This window comes from Crinia signifera, chromosome 1 (genome assembly GCF_055691185.1).
Source record: "Crinia signifera chromosome 1, ASM5569118v1, whole genome shotgun sequence".
NCBI lineage: Eukaryota > Metazoa > Chordata > Amphibia > Anura > Myobatrachidae > Crinia > Crinia signifera.
Genome location: NC_139217.1, coordinates 380,519,602 through 380,539,969, shown reverse-complemented (window position 1 = coordinate 380,539,969; position 20,368 = coordinate 380,519,602). Strand labels below are relative to the sequence as shown.

At 42.6% G+C, this 20,368-nt stretch overlaps 1 protein-coding gene across 4 annotated transcripts in view; it reads left to right on the top strand.

Moving 5' to 3' along the window:
* The window catches only part of KSR2 (kinase suppressor of ras 2), a 435,191-nt gene that overhangs the window by 336,816 nt on the left and 78,007 nt on the right, over positions 1–20,368 (top strand). For all 4 annotated transcript variants that reach the window (XR_014445794.1, XR_014445796.1, XM_083151467.1 and 1 more), the window contains exons 13-14: positions 1,132–1,180; positions 4,087–4,454. Coding sequence is in view for 2 of the 4 variants with exons in the window: in XM_083151467.1 (XP_083007593.1) it covers positions 1,132–1,180; positions 4,087–4,454 (417 nt within the window). In the remaining 2 variants the exon portion in view is untranslated. The remainder of the gene's footprint in view (positions 1–1,131; positions 1,181–4,086; positions 4,455–20,368) is intronic.

Here is a 20,368-nt window from a genome sequence, read left to right as displayed (position 1 = left end):
ACTTCCGGGTTCATGACCCGGGAGTTCATCTGCGCATGCGTGACGGATCCCTCAAACAGCTCTACGGTAAGCAGCCAATAGGCTTCTGCAGGGAATTGCCAGCTTTTGCTGGTTATTCCCTCCACAGCGCTGCCACTGCCATACAGCCAGAAATGCGGTAAAACCCCCGATAACGGGGTTTTTACCGCATTTCTGCTTTAGAGAATCTCCCCCATATTTTTTAATTAAAATATTCTTTACATACTGTACAACCATACTCTACTTTTCATAGAACCGTTGTCTCCTTTTCATTTGGGCACACCTTATATATTTATCTGCTCTTATTCAGTCAGGAACTAAAGCACCTTTGGCTTCACCTCTACTTGGTAACTCACATTGGTTCAGTTCCATGTAGAGACTAATCTTCACCTATATTGTGTTGATTTGTATTGGGTCTGGTACTTGTTTCTGCTAGCCTTCTCTTCTACAGTGCTGGCTCTGCTTTATACTGTAGGATCCACTTTTATGTTATGTAATCATTTATCAGTCACTTTTGAAGACTATTATCTGTGTTGTGTGAGGTTGATGTCAGGCATTTACTTATGGAAGCTATTAAGTGAGCCTTGAGTGATACTTTGTTATTGGCCAAATTCGCCCTCCGACACTGTGGTTTTATTGTTCTGTCTGGATCACACAGACGTTACAGCAAGCACTCTAGGATTTAGATAGATGTGTGACACCATGTAAGTATGTCATCCCTCATCACAATGTGTGCATGCAAATTTCAATCAGGCCCTAAATGAAGGGGTCATATATTATACACCAGGGGGACATTCCCTGTACTCACAGCAACTTAGAGACAGAAATACAATTGAAAAGGGACAGAGCAGTCCTTGAAAATGGAGCCAAGGTAAGAGATAATTAAATCAGCCATACTTCACAGTAGATAAATGAGTTATGTTGAAATATGTATCTTAACTGAAGTACTTCATACATCTCCACACGTACCTACTTCTGCCTAGTTATGTCATTCTCTGTTTAGTAAATACAATATATTTTTAGAAAATCAGTTTCTGGTGTTTGTAGTTCCCTGTTTTCATTAGATCAGCCAACTACCAGTAACTATAACGGCTTTTTTATTATTTGTTCCAGTAATGAAGGAAATCCAGTACTTCAAATTGAAGTGGAACCAACATCTGAGGTAAAATAGTTAACCTATATATTTATTTGATGTGCAGCAACATGTAATGTTATTTTCCTTGTCTATCAATTTCTGTGTCATAACAGTATTTCATGAATAACATTCAATACATTTCTGAGCTGAACATTACCATGTAGCTTTACTAGACATTGGGTCATACTTGGCTATCTTTGAGAAGAGAAGCCCGGAGACTACAACCAAATATGCACAGCTCCATGACGCAAAATGATACGATTCGTGTCATTTTAGTCCCGCTCTCTCCCGCTGATGCGAGAATTCCGACATTTCCTCGGGGGTGTGTGAGCTTTTGGTGGACATACGGGAGAGACTTGCCCACCTTCCTGGGGGACCCGACTTTTGCGAGACTCCCGGCCAATACGGGATGGTAGGCAGGTATGCATTGGGAAGTCCACAACAGAAACAGAACAGCCATTAGACACGCCATAGATTGAACATTGATTTAAAATGAATGGCAAACTTTTGCATACAGCACATACTCAAAAGCAACATTTTTGCATATGTCCATCCTATTCTAAGTTGAAAGGATATTGGCTGGATCTTTCCATGATAGAGCATTAGGTGGTGGAAACTGGGTGGTGAGAATGTGATTGCATGTAACCACCCTGACTTCTGGAAGTCTTATGGGAACATCATGGTAGTATCTTGGGTGTGTATGAAATGCTCTGCGCAATCGGGAGCCATGGGGACATGGAAGGGAAGCCTGTGTTTGACTTATCTCTTGCACCTAGCCTAAATGGTTGTGATGACCAGCATAAAATCAACAAGCGGCACAGATTTCCACTTACACAGACATGAACTCCTACATTAGTTGAATGGGATCTTACATTAGTACAAAGTATTAAATCTAGCTTCTGTGACTGCCTGTTACTACCACCATCATGTAGTCCCATTATAAACAGCGGTGTTTCCAGCCTTTCTGACACCAAGGGGTTTATTTACTAAGATGGGAGTTCTATTTAAGATAGGATGTTGCTATGGTCAACCAATCAGATTCTATTTATTATTTTCTATATAATAAGAAATCACTTCTGATTGGTTTATGTGGGCAATATCCGATCTTCAGTAGAACTCCTATTTAGTAAATAAACCCATCAGTGCCCCAGGGAAAAGGGGGCATAACCTCATCTGGAGAGGGTGCGGTCTTGCAGCCCCACCCTATTTTTGGCACTCCAGGGGAGGTGAGGGCTGCCCCTGAGGAGTGCTGTAGCTGCTAGTGCTGGCTCCTACACACTGACAGGAGCCAGCTACTGCACATAATGTTATAATGGAGCTGGAATTTTGCTGTCACCCTTCAGCAGGGGATTCCCAGGTGTGGCTCGCACCTCCCACACACCCATTGTGACGCCACTGATTATGAGCAATCCTTATGAATGCCACACACGCTTATGTTTCACTCATATCCAATTGCCACCCGCTCCTCACCCAATCCAGCGCCTCAATTAACAACAACTGCATAAAAAATCCCAAGAGTTTATTTAACCATCTAATAGGCAAATCTATTTTTCTAAAACCGGCTCAGAAATTTATGGTTTTTTTTTATTAATGACTGAATTAGGTGAAGAACATATATTTAACCCTTTGAGTGCCAATGTTGCTGTGGAGAAAATTGCAAAATATCTGCTAAAAATGCCAGCTTCGCTCACAGCAACTGTTTTTTTGGGAGGCACAATATTTAAGTAAACTTGAATTAATTGACTTAATTAATTGACAGATCATTTGCAGGTATAACTAAAGTGAATCATATTCCTGGACTACGGCCCTGGCATTTTTAGCGGGTATTTTGCACATCTCACACAACAACTTTGGCTTTGAAAGTGTTAATGATACCCAAAATGGGTTAAGTTAAAAAAAAATGAATATCAGATCGGCACCATCGAAACATTGGGAACATTGCAATGTTTATTTTCCCAGCGGCTGCTCATCTTGCAAAGGTTGACACAAGCAAAATGATAACATCGAAAAGGTCGATACATAAAAAGGTCAACATGGGGTTTTAAAAATTTTTGGGGTGTCAATGTCCATACCTGAGCATATAGGCCCCCAATTAATGTAGTGCGCAGCCTCGCATAGCTCGCTTTGCGGTTCCCACTCGGAGTCCACGTGGATCCTAGAGCATAAAAAAGTAAAAAAAATGGCACAGGAAAAACAAACTGTTTGCAGCAGCACACTAAGGAGAAGCTGATCGTCTCAGCTCCCCCTGCTCGCGCCTGGAGGAAAATGCTTCTAATTGACCAGCAGAGGAAGGAAGATGACGACGGCTGCTTCCTTCCTCCAGCTCTAGAAGAGTGTGACAGCTTCCGTGCACCAGGGTCAGACTCAAGGCCCTGTCCACGAGTCCCAGGGCTAGGCCTGCAATGTAGACTGTCAACACTGGCTGCATAGCAGGACACTGTGGGCTTATTTTCAATGGTGGGCCTCGAGCTGCAGCTCCATCCAGCCCATTGTAAATCCGGCCTTGCTTGCAGGTATCAGGAACCGGGTCAGAGGCCGCAAAAAAAGCCCTATCACAGAAAAAAGCAAACTATCAGTTCACTTCTGGGTTCGGACTTGGTGTGCGTACTGCACACGCTTGGCACTCAGCCTGCACATGCATCAATGGGAGTCGAGTGTGTGTAAGTTCTCCAGTACTAACGGAACCCTAACAATACATGTCTTCCCCCATTTGAAAGAAAGAATTCCAGGTCAAAAGTGAAATTTTAGTACATTCTGTGGATCTTTTCAAATGTATTAGTAATTAAAGAATACACCTGTGTTCCATCGGGGAGATATGAAAAATATGCACTGTTAAGGCTCTCTGAGGACTTGATTTGGAAACCGTGACATTCTCAATCTATTTTTAGTGTTAGGTCTACTTATGGATTAATACTTTAACATTTTCTCACCAGAATGAAGAAAGTAATGAGAAAGCAGATGAGTCTGAGGATGACTTTGAGGAGATGAACCATTTGCTGCTGTCAGCCAGAAACTTCCCCCGCAAAGCCAGTCAAACCAGCATCTTCTTGCAAGAGTGGGACATCCCATTTGAACAGCTGGAAATTGGGGAGATGATTGGCAAAGGACGATTTGGTTTAGTGTACCATGGACGTTGGCATGGAGAAGTGGCAATTAGACTCATTGACATTGAGCGGGATAATGAGGATCAATTAAAAGCATTTAAGAGGGAGGTGATGGCTTACCGACAGACGCGGCATGAGAATGTGGTACTCTTCATGGGGGCCTGCATGAGCCCTCCACACCTAGCAATTATCACCAGGTAATATCACTTTATTGTTATTTGTATGTTTAGGACAAGTGCATTTTATGTGGCCTAAATCTCATGAGGTAAAGAGAAATCGGTCCAAATTGGACAGAGCCGGAGATCGGACCTGCTGCCGTCCGACCTCCGACTTGGTCCACCTTCCGGCAGTGGGAAACGGGGTCACATGTGATACATCATATGTGAAAGGATCGCATGCAATGTATCGCATGCAATCTTGTCGCCTGGGAAGGTCCCGGGCTGCTCAGGTGGGGTCGGATAGCCATATGCTGCTGCGATACATCGCAGTAGTGTATGGCCACCTTAAGACTCTAAGAATTTACTAAGAATACTCAATCATATTCGTATACTTAATGCAAATGAATATGACTGGCAACGGCTGTATTTTTGACGAAATACGATTCGTAAATAGGGCAGATTTACTACTTTGCCGTATTCGCGCATTCATATTTGGCCGTATTTGGTCATATTCTGGCTGATTCGTATTCGTATTTAGTGGCCATATATACGGCCGCTAAATACAATACAAGGCGATAGCCTGCACGGATCGATCAGATCCCTGCAGGCTGCCGTGTAAAAAAATAGAAAACAGAAATAATTTTAAAAAACGGTGTGGGGTCCCCCCCACGGCCATAACCAACCCCAGGCTCAAACAGCGGGTCCTGGTTTTAAAAAAATCAGAAACTAAACAAGTTTGGGTTCCCTGTATTTTTAAAATCCAGCACCAGGCCCAAGGGCCAGTCCCGGTTCCCAAAATACGGGGCACAAAACGAGTATAGGTCCCCCATATTTTGTAAACCAGCATCAACCAGCCAGCAGGGTATTGCCACAGCCGGGTGAAGACTTTTTATACAAGGCCAAATCATTTACCCCCTGACTGCTCAGTTTGGGCAGGGATCCTGGGGAAGTGGTGACCCCCACCCCCATGAAGGGGACCCTCCCCTCCAGAATTGACCTGCCTAGACTGAAGCCTGGGGCTGTCCTTGGTGCCCCTGGCCATTGAGCACCGGGCTGATTGTGTTGTTAAAAATATAAATAACTATTGTGCATACAGGGACTTGGAGAACCACAACAGTACAAATAGTTAAATAAAAACACACACACACCATTAAAGTACAACTTTATTGCACACTGAGCCCATCCTAACAGAAATGTACCTACCTTGACACGTAGGTAGGTATCCTCCATCCATTGGTCCTGAAGAAATCCATATGGGGTACCTGTGGAAGGAATCCATATTCATGGAACAGAGCATTTTCTCCCTCATGGAGAGTGTCAGGTAGGCAAGTATGTTGTATACTAACATTAACATGAATCTCAGATTGGTAATATAACTAAACAGAAGTGGACCCAAGAAATCAATCTAGGTTCAGCAGAGTTCGTCTGTGATGGTACCATTCTGTAGGATCAAAGATGCAGAATATTTGCTCCTGAGTGGATTGGGGTAGGGTGTCTATGTATAGGCCCCATTTTCTATAGCAGACTTACCCCAGTTTCGATATTAATTAGGGCAGATTTCCTGTCAAAGTGCATCTGTTGTAGTAATGTACTATTGACTTCTGTGATAGTGGGGGAAGAGGAGGATATCCAGTGTGTGAGAATGACCTTTTTGGCCAACGTGACTAAGATTGGGAGGATAGGGAGAAGACGGGTCTTGTTAACACCTAAGTCCCATGCATTATGTCTGTGTGAAGTCGCACCGCTTTCTCAACCAATGAGTCTTATAGTTAGTACTTTGAGGCTGACCCCATGAGCCCATTGGTCCCATAGCAAGTGTGCACTATGCAACCACTATTCATATTGTATCTTATTTCTATATCCATTCACAACAGGCCTGCTGGAGAGACATCTTAATTGGTCACTATGGGAAGAACCATTTTGATGTGTGGGAACAAAAATTCTAGTCTGTGTATGTAAGCTTCTGGCTTGGCCCTTCCTGCTCTTGCTCTGTTATAGACTGTTCCTCTGTGTTTCTTTATAGGTTTCACAAGGGCTAGTACATCACTTAGCAACTGCATGTACTGTTAATATGTTGGAAAAATAATTTGTTGTGTCATAAATATCAATTATCCATTTGAAACTTTCACCGGAGGCATATATTGCTGACAGGATATCTCCTATTTGTTGATGAATTGGCAGATTGTCTCTATTCCTCTGTGAATGCTGAATGTGTGCCGGGCTGGGAAATGCCTCTGAAGCGTTCCCTTTGGGTAATGCCTGAGAAAGTGAAACCTGATCAAAGACGCACATCAAGAGCCTCTTTCGTTTTGCTGAACAGAGCAGTGACATTCCCATGGCACTTGTTTTTGGACACAGAATCTGACAGCTGCCCAAAGAAATGTCAGGTCTTTTATGTCATGGAAGGAGCGTACACATATGACCACTGTGTGAGAATTATAGATCACACATTTTTTGGTTTTACCTTACTATTCTTTTTTCCTTATCCAATAGGCTTAATTAAGAATAGGACAAGGGATACTGTATACGTTTTGGCCCAATTCATACTTTTTACCATTCAGAAAAAGTTACATAGATTAACGATCACAGATGTCAAGGAGGGTTCACCATCTATCATCTGTGACAGTCCAAATATTAACATTTTCAAAATGCCGACAGTCATTATGCAGACATGGTCAAAATGTCAACATTTAAAATGTTGACATGTCAAAAGGTGGGTGTCTATATTAACATAGCTCGATATGGACACCGTGTGTGCAGGGGTGGATCCAGGAGAAAATGACAGGGGGGACACCATGATAGGAGAGGGTTTGGGAAGGGGAGGGGGGATGTTAGTGGTGCCAGTGTACATGCTAAGAGAGCGGTGAGAGCAGAGAAAGGGCGGGAATGGGATTAAAAATAGGCACTGGCATTAAAGTACACAGGCCCACCATGGCGACAAAAGTGAAGGATGTAGTTGTGCTCTGGAAAAGGGGGTGTGGCCACTCAAAAGTGGGCATGTCCTTGAGTGTAGTGTACTACACCATATACAACTTCTACACATTATGCAACAAAATACTAGACCCATTTTACTTTCCCCTTACACATGATGCCAAATGGAATGAGCCAAAATTCACATAATGCCACACAGATTGAGCCAAAATTAACATAATGCTACAAGGATTGAGCCAATTTCACAATATGCTTCATAAACAGGGACATTGCGTGTGCATTACAAATTTACACCATAATGCCCATTACATGTTAAGCCACACATCATAATGTCCATTACGTATTATGCCAAACACCATAATGCCTATTAAAAATGATGCTACGTAAGTGCTGCTTACCTACATGCTTATTGCCAAAGGGGAATACATGCTCACGGTAACTGTGGGACAGCTGCCGCCGGGCAGAAGTGACAGCCATTGACAGCCAGACAGAGAGCGGGGGGCTGCCCGGCTGTATTCAGAGCACTGCAGGACCCAGCTATTTGAAATAATACCCCTTTCACACCAGGAAATGCAGGGACTTACCCGTGAATATGGTCCCAGGATAATGCAGGGACATTCCCGGGTTGGCCCTTTGTACACCAGACTAGTCCCTGCATTTTCTGGTGTGAGGGGGAGAGAAAACTACCCCCTCCTCTTTTAACGGCTATATAGTTTAACCGGCTATACTGTATGTTCGGAACCAACTGACCTATTTACAATAGACCAGTATCTTATTGAAGAACTTTTGAGTGGGCTTCAAATGATTTTGGTCCCATGAAACTGGGCCATTTGGTTTCAGAGAAATCTGCCCTCAAATAAGATGAACAGCCATGAAATTACATTTCAGAAATAAAAACATTGGTTTACCAGCAATATCTCCGGAACCAATTGACCGATAAGGACCAGCCTGGTATCAAATTAAAGTCCCAGTGATTTTGGTTTGAATGAGATCAACCTTGAGTTTCTTTGATGCCGGGTGGGGGACTGGTAGCCGTCGGAACCATGTGGGGGTCTGAATTAGCGGTTCCCATGTTAACCTATGAGGAAAACGTTCCGGTTTGCCTGGCTGTATCTACGGTTCCGGGGGGGCTAGTGACGTGGGGCTGGGCTCCTTGGAAAGCCCTGGTTCTCAGCAGCTACAAAAAGAGCTATGTGAGAAATGACAGGGGGGGCACGTTCCCGGGTGCCCCCCCCTGAATCCGCCCATGCGTGTGTGTACTCACTGTGCCTGCCATGCTTTGTGCACGGTGCCTCACAGCGCTCGGCACACTATAATCTAACTCTAAGTTGGATTCAAAGAAAAAAATCATGAAAAACACAGCAGACACTTTTTGAGGATGCTAGAGGAGGCGGCGGCCTCCTTTAGCATCCTCAAAAATGGTGAGGGTCGTTTTCATTAACTGAAGCCTGCAAGGAGGAGAGCCGGGACTGCAGTCAAGTAGATCTGCGGCCAAAGTGGGGAGGGCGGGCAAAAATGGTGAGGGTCGTTTTCATTAACTGAAGCCTGCAAGGAGGAGAGCCGGGACTGCAGTCAAGTAGATCTGCGGCCAAAGTGGGGAGGGCGGGCAAAATTTCCAGGGTGGGGACATCCAATGTATAGTTACGCCACTGGCACACAGAATGAGTGTCTAGGTACCCTAAAACCCCACCCCCTTAGCGTGTGATGCCATGGTTCATGTTTCCACTATGCTGAATTGCTGAACAGCCTCAGTTTTATTACTTTGCAAGTTGATCAAAGAGGATGTTCCCCAACATAGATGCTTTTAGTACAAATGATTCACTTAAATAAAAAATTCCTGTACACTAGAGCAACAATACTGGACCTTATTCGGGTCCATTTGGAAGCCACTATGTGTTCGCATGGGATGATGTTCTGCACATGTGCACTGTTCGCATGTGCAACTGTTCGATGGGTGCACGCACTCAACCTTGCAAGTGGAGGGAGACGTGGGTTGGTCCCATGGAAATCACCCGGTGACATGGACACCGCGGGCGGGTCACTGACATCACCGACCATCAAATGATCTGGGTGTTCCCCCACAGGCTGCGAATGGATGTTTGATGCCTTGCAAATCAACCAGAATAACCCACACTGTATCTTCAGCGCATGATCCTGCATTTTCTGCTGAATTACTGTGTACCGACCTGCTTATTTGGCTGTGACCTCAATGCTTTTTATCACATACAGTATTGCTCTCTGCCCCTGACTTTGGATTGCACTTTGATGTTAAACTGGAGCTGCCTGCTCTGACTTTGGCCTGCATCTATCTTTCTTATATCAGCTGTCACCTAGTAGGACTAGCCAGGAGGCTGTGTCCTATGAGATTATCTGCAAAAATTGACAAGTCATTAATAAAAAAAATTGAAAAGGATAGGGTGCACATTCTACCCATTTAACAGCTTTAAATTAGTTTGAAGAATATGCAATAAACATTCCTAGCAAATAATTCCTTAACCATCAATATGCAGTCGCGGACAGATTACCATATATTTTCAGCACCGTTATTGGTTTACTCTTCTATCATACAATCACAGCATGTTCTATATCTGGTGCCTGGAGGCTTTGAGCTTTGTGTCATATAAATAGTTAATAGGACAACGTAGGTCTATTACCACTTGTCATTGCCTCTCTTCATTGAGATTAATGTAAACCATCTAGGGCTCATTAGTTACAAACCATGAGGGAATGCAATTGAATGTATTAATTGAATTGGTATACATTCCTTTTCAGTGTATAGACTGGCATATAATATAACACATATGTAAAACTATTCACTTGGTTAATATTAAACTTCCACAGCTACTTCTACAGCCTATTAATTATAAATTGTGTAGAAGGCCACAGGCTCTTGTCAGATGCTGTCTTTCTGTAGATATGAAATCCAATGCTTATTTACAGATATCTGCTAGATGAGCATACAGAAGTTGTGAATCCATGTACCCTGGGGAATGCTACCTTGTGCTCTTAGGCATGATTCAGATATGGCTGTAGATGCACAGCTGCTGCATTATGGTACCCCGAGGCATTGCTAAGATATGCCTATGCCACAGTAGGCTTCTTGTATAAATAGGCACCTCCTCTGTTATCTCAATTACCATCTCAGTTATGCGTTTCATCAGTTCGAGTGTAGAAATGCGTCAGAGGTGGCTATGTGACATGAGGGGTGTTGCCCGGCTAGCGTGCCTCTGACAGCGGAGGAGAAGATCCCGGCATACAGCGGTATCTGTGGAGAGTTCGTGGTGCGTTGTTTGACTCCATCATCCCTAGCCAGGAGTAGCATCTGCTTGCCAGTGGTAGATATGATACAGACCATGTGGTATTAAGCACACTGCAGAGGAAACTAATGGTACCAGCAATACCTGTGGGCATACTGCTTTTATGTACTGGTGTGCTTTTATTATATTAAAGATATTTCACTACGAGGTGCCCCCTTTGTCTCTCCCTTTTCTTGAAAAATTGTCTATTCCTGTAGGACATGGGCTACTTTGCTTCAGGGAGTGACTGTCATTCAATACTTGGTGCTATCAATCTCTGAGGATTCCTCAAAACTGCATCTTTCAGTGAAGGTCAGCAATGAGGAAGGCACTCAACAGATATATTACAAAACAAAATAATCACGGACACAGAGGTCACTTAAGACAGCCATAAGTGACCACTGTGTCCGTGATTAATTTTGTTCTGCAATAAGTTCATTGAGTGCGTTCCTCATTACTGGTATAATAAAAGTGGATGTCCTCCACTCAGACAGTGCACTGGCGGCATGTAATATTTCTACTCAACCCATTCCTGCTTAGGGAGTTGAACTGTGCACTTCCTCTACAATGAAACCATATTTGATTGCTGTTTGCTGTTGGTCCCAGCTTCACCAATCCGAATGTGCTAATCTCCTTCTAAACCTTACACAAAAGGAAAAAAGGTAGCAGCGCTGGCTAAAATAAAATGTAGTCAAATTAAAATCACATAAAAATAGTAAGGATTGGACTGATTGTATAGTTTAAAAGCAATACATTTTATTAAGTAATGGGACCAAAGGAATGCTGGTAAAATATAAAGGGTTAGTCCTGGGGGATCAATTGCAATGTGGGACTGTCCGTTCCTATTATGCCTGGGATCAGGACCATATAAAGTGCAAGTGCAGTAAATGAAATAGGGTTACCGTCCACCTGTAGACACGTGGTTGGGGTGTATGGTTTCTCTCCCTAGGACTCAAGACCCGAGTTGGAATTTGGGCCGAGTCACCGTCACTAGAGTAGGGGAGACACCCGAAGCTGGGACTCCCAAAGATGGTGCTGGGGTCCTTTAGGATGTTGTTAAGTGTCCACGGTTAGGTAGGTCCAAGTGGAGTCCAAGGCTGGTCTGGAACAGTCCAATTAAAATGGGGATGAAGTACACCTGACGAGTTTCGCCGTCTCAACGACTTTATCAAAGGTTGATGACCTTTGATGACCTTTGATAAAGCCGTTGAGACGGCGAAAGCGTCAGTGGTACTTCATCCCCATTTTAATTGGACTGTTCCAGACCAGCCTTGGACTCCATTTGGACCTACCTAACCGTGGACACTTAACAACATCCTGTTAAGATTCGCCGTCACGGGCGGCGAATCTTAGTCACATTGAATGGAGGGTGGAGGGACTGGTGATGGCAAATTGCCATACATGGCGAATCGCTTTAAAAACACGGCGATTCCACGGCAAAGGAAAAAACGGATTCACTGTGGGTGGCGAAACATTTAATTGAATACTGCCCTGTGTGTCATTATTACCAGAACAAATCTGAACTTTCTGCAATGCAGAACAATGCAGAAGACCAGGAAAAGAGGTGTATGTGTGGGGAAGTGGGGCAAGGGTAGACAGAGGAGAAGAATGAAGCAGGTTCAGTTATCAAACATCCATAAAGTGTAATATTTTATTCACTTTACATTAGTAACCAAAACGGTTTCCTTTTACCAAATATAAGACATTCAAAGTACATTTTCTATTGAAGCTTTCTGACTGACATATCTTCTGTCTTGTGTACTGTAGGTCTGACCTTCAATTATGAGGCTATTTCTTATCAGTATTTAATGTAATGCACACCATTAATCTAAAGTTAAAGAGATATTGGCATCCAGTCAAGAGAAATAGCAAGGCACATTGATCAGGGGGAGAAAACCCATCCTTCGGTCAATATCAGGCTATATCATCAAATAATCCTAGTAATGATATAAACAAGCAAATGATAGGTCTTTCTAGTTTATACAGTATCTAGCTATTAGACAGTTTATTTACAAAACCCTTTTTTGGGTATATAAATCTAGAAGCAGTTTGCTCATAGTATGAACTCCCGCTATAAAGCAAAGTATAAACAAAAAGCTTAACAAAATATAACTAAACAAAGCTTTGTCTTGCTTTATATTAATGAATAACAGTACCCAGTCATTTGTGCAAATAAACATACCATATACAGTATATTCATATTTTTCTTATGTGTTATTATACCATAATAGAAGCATGTTTAGGATGACCATTTTGCATGCTTATTTCCGACTTTAAGCTTCACCTGTCACCTACACGGAGGGCCTTCATGTTTGTAAGGAATTACACAGGTGCAAGGAAGCGGCTCCGCAATACTGTGTAATTACAATTTATATGCAGCAGGAGGCGCTTGTAGGAGATAGACGCATCCTGTTTGAATCAGCAATGGTCTGATCACCTTTGCAGTCTTCTTTGTGGTTTGCAATGTTAGGTACTAGCCCACCTGATCTGGACACCCCAGTCTAGTAAGTGTGCGGCCGATGATGCAGACCCTGGACCTGTCATACTTACAGTACAAAATGGGAACGACACCACACTATTTTGTAGAACAGTGCCAGGTGGCCTCCTCACTCCAACCCTCAAACACTGCAGCAATGGGCCTGATTCAGTACTATTTGCAAAAGTCAATTCTTTCTCAAATGGACAAAACCATGTTGAAGTGCAGGTGGGGCAAATGTAACATGTACAGAGAGAGTTAAATTTGGGTGGGGTGTGTTCAAACTGAACTCTATATTGCAGTGTAAGAATAAAGCAGTCAGTATTTACCCTGCACAGAAACAAAATAACTCACCCAAATTTAAAGCCTTCAAAATTAACTAGCACGTTAACCAAAAAATTACACCGTGTGTACACTGTCGGTGATAGCGGCATCATTATCACCCAGCGATATAAACAGGGCAGGCAAGTGAATTTTAACTAGCCTATGACCAAATACATACATACAGATGAAGCTGCTCTTATTTAGCTCTTCACAGGTATTACGCGTCCCCTCACCACACTTTATAAAATCAACTCCACGCCGACGTGGATAGTGGGGTTATGAAAAGGTTGGAGGACGTGTACCGCCGCCGCTCGCGGGCTCGCTGTGCTCGCCACGCTTCGGGTTGGCGTCAATAGTGGGCTGGCGTTAACAATGGGGGACCATTTACCATACTTAATACCCATGAGGGGGCATATACAATCAAAAAACAGGCACATTGGCCCATTTCACATTGTTCCCTATGTAAAATCGCATTGATCGCGTCGATCGCATCGCATGCCATTATAATGGCATGCGATCGACGCGATCAACGCGATTTTGCCTTTGACATCTAATTTAACATTGACCTCTATGAGAAAATCGCATTGATCGCGTCGCTCGCATCGCATGCCATTATAATGGCATACGATGGACGCGATCAACGCGATTTTCTCATTGCCGGCAATAATGGCTGGTTACAGAAAATCGTGTCAATCGCATTGATCGCATACCTTAAGTACCTTAACTTAAGGTATGCGATTAACCCCGACGGGCGCCGTGCTAGGAAACAAGTACCTTTTCCCTTTTCCTCTGCAGTGCACTTGGATTTGCCCATTTGAGAAACATTTGGCTTTTGCAATCAACTCTGAATCAGGCCCAATATTGCAAAATCCATTCAGCACATGCGCAGAGCCATCAGGTTTACGTACAAAACTGAATGAGGTCCCGAGTAACAAACAGTTTTCAATCTAACATTTGAATTAATGTGTTTTTCCAAATATCATGGCAATTAGTGTTGCTCTGTTTCACACACACAAACTACAGAATCAGGAGTGTGAGCAGCTAGATTTGTTTTTCTCACACAGAGGTGCATCTGCAAATTAACAAAAATCTTAAATAAAATCTGCCAGTAAGGAAATAACTACCTTAATTGAAAATGTCAATTACGAAGCTTGTTTTCCAACTGAGATGACTAACTTCTTGCAGTTTTATATAATCATGACTCCTTAACCATACAATTTCCTTTCCAATAACTTTTCCACTTATAGTGACAGTGATACTGACCATCCCCTACCGTGATAAGCTGCACATTCTGCAACAGAGTAACCTAGTATTAACCTACCTGTGATAATTGTAAGACAGAAGTATCACCTGATCGCAATCAGGAAGCTAAACAACCAAGATAAATATCCGTCCCCCATAGTTTAATAAACAAACTATGGGGGACGGATGTAATGCAGTGCGAGTCTGGCTGTCGTGTGGGATAACCATTCCTTAGAAATGATTGCCCCTTTAATAAATGTCTGAGTTCCGGGTGTAATGCAGTGCAGTCATGTGGGTGTGGCTGGAACCTAGTAAATATATCTACTGTACCTTGCAAGACCGGTTAGTTGTGACCTTCGCTTTTCCCACTCTTTTGCTGGCATACATTGCGAGGTAAAATGCCTGTCAGATCTCCAGACATTTTATAGGGCACGATGGAATCCAACAGATGTCATGGCCATACACTCAGACCTGGCAACCGAAATCTTAGGGCGCGTTACACTAATAGCTCAGGAGCTCCCCTCAACCACCATTGACTACCCCGTCTCTGAACATCCCTCCCCTGTATGCACCCATATATGTATCACCAATCATTTAATATTCACAGGTTCATACCATTGCCACAAAATGTTGACATTTCGATTCTGTATGAATCTTTATGAAGACCTGCATCTCAGGGCAGCATAACATCACACTGCTCATCCGCACTGCACAAAATCAAGGCAAAAAAAATAATCAGGATGCAGTAATGAGAAAGAATTATATCAACTGGATTTAGGTCAGAAAAAAAGTCTGTATTTTCTCACAAAAATGGCAGGAAAAGAGAATGCTGGGACTTTTAGTACCCCAACAACTGCTGGCATCTATTGAGAGCCAGGGTGGGGTGGAGGGACCTGCTGCCCTCTGGCATGCCTACAAAGGATTAGTACCCCCCTTATTTGGAATTAATGCCATATGTGTATACAAAACACAAAGACTATTGCTATCATAACACTGTCAGATATTTCACAGTATATGGCAACAATATATGTGTTTCTCATCTGGGGCGGAATATACTAAAGGGAAAATGCGGTAAAACAGGGGTTTTACTGCATTTTCCTATTTACCATCACCCGTCCGCCCCGTCTTCGCCTGGCAGGGTATCGAGAGGGTGGCCTATAGAAGCCTATGGGCTTCTATCGCCGCCCGCCGTCCGCGCGCCACCCTACCGTCCTCCTTTGATCTCCTCCTCCCCCAGCAGGTGTCACAGCCGGGAGGACATCCGGCTGCAGGGGGTGGAGGAGACACAGGGGGACACTGACAGCCATCGGGATGTGACGGAGACCCCCGCAGACCACATCACAGGTATCGTGGGGGTCTCAGTCACCGCAACCCGATGCTAGCCGCATATGTTAGTACATATGCGGCAGCATTGCGGCGGCTGTCCGTCTAAGGGCAGCATGTATATTAATACATTCCGCACCTGGAGAGGAAACATTTCCCATTCCTCTACTGCGAATGAACTGGGAACACATTGGGCAGTCAAACTGCGGCAGCACATCCATTGGCAAGTCCGGCTGACCAATTATCAGATCCATCGGACATGTTTGTCCATTTTGTATGTCTGACAGGCCGATGATTGCCAATCAGTTGTGGCAATGCACTGTTCAATGAATGGCCAGATCAGATGGTTATTGCCCAGTTGGTCCAATAATTAATGACAAATTGGTACAAAGATCAGCTCACTTTTAGGGATCTGAATGTGTTTCAAACTTAAATTACCATAACTCTGTCTCCTCACTGGAGCAGCAATAACAAAACATTGTAGTGATCTCCCCCTGCCTGCGATCCATCTGCATGGTATCACTTGGTTCGATGGTGTTCTGGACCCAACAAGTTTGACACCAAATTCCTATCCATTAGATATATTGTTGTTGTGGTTGTTTTCTTATTACCTTGGCAGGGTAAGAGCTGTCGTTAATCTTTATTATGACACCGGTCTATACTTGACTGTCATGTTGGCAAAACTAATGGATGAGTTGTAATGGAGAGGAAACTCATTATATGAATGACAGCACATTAGATAACTTGGTAGACATTTCCTCCTCTCCCCACTCACCTTGTTTCTCCCTCTCCTCTTCTCTCTCTTCTAGCATTCTGCTTCACACACACCATTTGATTCATTTGTACAATTTTCTTGCTCAGTTTTTGTCACTTTTTCATTTCCTCTCTAGTCATGTTGGCAACTTGACAAAGTGTCTCACATTTGTTTAGATTTATTTACTTGTCTGAGTTAGAATTAACATTGTCCTTGGGGTATAGGTTTAGGTACCTGAGCTGCTCAGCACTATTCTCATTATCAGTCCGTTTCTTCTGCCATCTAACCATTTCAATTACAGAGCAATTTGTTACTGTAGAAAGTTTGGCCTAAAGTGAGATTAGTCTGATTAACTCCTTGACTGCAGCAAAACCATCTATTCTATGGCCTGATTCAAAACTTTTCTCTGTACCTATCACTACTTGAACAGCACAACTAAGGGGGAATTCAGTTGTCGGCATGAGGTTGAACAACCCTCGTGGCATGGGTGTTTCCCCACAGCCGTTGGACTTTGCTATTCAGTTATGGGACAGAAAATGAGACACTGTGGTTTTTGCAGAAGCCACTGTGGGGTTTTTTTTGTGTTTTTTTTTTTTTTTTGTAAAATCATTATTCTTTTATTGTTGCCAGTCATCATTTTTATTCAACATTCACATTGAGTCTTTCTTGGAGTCTAGAAGCAGGGTGTGTCCTGGGTTGCTCGGCAACAGACCCGTCATCACCCGTCATCAGGTGATGCTAATTTAGCAAAACTTCATCTGATACTGAATCAGGCACTATGAGAGAGAGAGAGACACACAAAGAGATTTATGTATTGTATTTAGAAACAAAGGCACTTTAAAATAAAACTTTTCTTATGGAAAGTACATTTTGGCCCAGAACAAATTCGGGAACCCAGTTCCTAATGATGTCATATTTAATTAGAGGTTCAGGAACTGAGGGGTAGATTTATTAAGCTCGATGAAGTGATAAAGTGTCTGGATTTTATCACCGGCCAATCAGCTCCTACCTGTCATTTTTCAAACCAAGCCTGTAACTTCACAGGTAGTAGCTGATAGTTCCTGAACCTCTAATTAAATATGACATCATCAGGAACTGGGTTCCTGAACCTGCTAAAACATAGCACTGGCAGGAAGGAACAGTGGGGCAGATGTATTAAGCCTGGTGAAGAGATAAAGTTGATGGTTATATTGCACCAGCCAATCAACTCTTAACTGTCATTTTTCAAACATAGCTGATTGGCTTCTGCATTATCACCTTCCTCTTTATCTCCACTTTTTCTCTTCACAGGCTAAATACATCTGCCCCACTATTCAAGGAAACAGACTTTGTTCTGTCCAAGGACTTACCTCTTAATTTATGATTACTGTCAGCCGTGCTGAAACACCTTTCTCATTAATTCCATTATTCAGCACAGGTGAGAGCAATCATAAACTAAAAAGTCTAGCAACATGCATTCCTCTTTCTCACATGCTGTGATAAAAAGAAAATGAGCTTAATACTTGCAGTTGGGAGTTAGTTGATAAATACACCCCAAAACGTCTTTGTGTACAATTATTGTTATTACAAGCTAAGCACATTTACCTCAAACTTCAACTACATATACCTCATTACGCCATGAAGTGCTAGATGCCTGAGCCCGTGTAACCGTTGGATGTCTTTTCTTCTTTATGACCAAAAATGCACCGGCAAAATGTTATGCATCTAGGATATAACAGAGGCCGTGCTGATTATTTTTATATGCAACACTTGTATATCTGGGTGTGGCTAAAAAACACAACCAAACTTGGTGGGGAAAAATGTCATGGCAGATGCATAATATCACTCAATCTGCAGATTCAAAGATGCACACAAATATTCAAGTGTTTTATACATATTTACTTAGCTCACTCTTCTGGTCCTAAATGCATCTCATTGTGACTTTGGGCCTGATTCAGACACATTTGCAGGGATGTGAATTCGCCGTTTCTCACTGTTCACAAGATGATTGACAGTTGGCGGCCATATGTGTGTTGCAACCTGGCGTTTTCTGTGAGTGCCTTGGAAAACACAGGTGGTCCTGGTAGTTGGGAGGGAGGGCCGCTGACCTTAGCAGCGTCCTTCATCTCCCCACGGTCATCGCAGCACTGAGTAAGTTAAGGCTTAATTGGTGGCTGCGAACAGGGGGAAATCCATTAGACGGTGAGTGATTGCTAATGGCTTTCCCCCCTATGTGCGAATGCATTCTTGGTTTACCAAGAGTAAGGGAATATTCAAAAAAGTGTGGGGTTTTTGTTTGCAATTTTTGCCCTATGTTCATTATAAGGCAAATTAATTACCTTCTACCCCTCCCCCCATTCCCCTATTGAGCAGAGCAATACCTATTTTCCTGAAGAAACACACAGGATTTGTTATAAGTTTCCGAATCCATGTGTTTTTGCAATCACAATAGCAAAAATTTGTCCATGATCGCTTCCGTTTTCTCTCCTTTAACAGCAGGTGAAAGAAAATCAACAATAAAGCCAGTAGTCAGGCTAATTGAATAGCCCCAGGGGATCAATTAGCCACATTCAATTCCAGCAGCTAATTGAATAACCTCCCTAGTTTAAAATCCATCTATCCATACGCAAGATCCTCTACTTCAGCCATGAATGCAAAATATGTCGGAGCCATGTATGTCCTGGTTCCTAAGAATATACAATTGTCTTACCTTAGACAGCTGGTGAATGGATCGGTAAAGTCACCATATGATCATTTCGGTTGTGATGAGATCCATTTGAGGGTCCCAGATGAGCAGATAAAATATTCTGACATGAAAACCTTATAACGACCTATTTCAGTTACAAAATCATTAGTAACATAAAATCCTGCCATGAAAGCCTTTATATACTGTAGATCTAGCACACATACATTATTACTGTGTTATAATCACACATTTCAGTTATGTGTTCCATTAAAAAGTATAATCTTAACATCTTAATTTGAAAATTAGCAGTCTAACCTTGAATTTGCAGGAACCAGGCAGTAACAGATAGACAATCCATTTATAAGAATTTATTGTGTCAGAAGCAGTAAAAAAAAAGCTTGTATACATTACTCTGCCTGCTTCATTATTATTTTTTTTGCATTTTAAATTGACAAAAGATCTTAAGCATCGCTCCCACAAAGACACCGTTGAAAAAAAACCACACATCCATGGTATTATCATTAGAAATAATCAAAATTGCTGCAAACTTTCAATCCAATTAAAAACAGGTAATCCGAAGAGGTGTCAAATTTGGACCATACAATATTCAACTTCTACTGGTTTTTAGATGTAATTAAACAGGTACTCAGATAACTCTTACATTGTGGTGCAGGGTCCAGAATTGCATAAATAAAGCACTGCTCTACCCACAACATGGAAGACATAGGACCAGCATTTGCTTCAATCCACAAAGTGACAGATATAGCACAATTATTATAGATATGCAGCTACATCAATATGTATTGTATATACAACCCCCCCCCCCCAATGTTATCAAATCTAGTTTTTCTTAAAATAATACTGTTATATTGTACTTTCATGCTTCATGTATATACAATAAGCCTATATACAGGGATAACGGAAAATAAGTTACCCACTTGA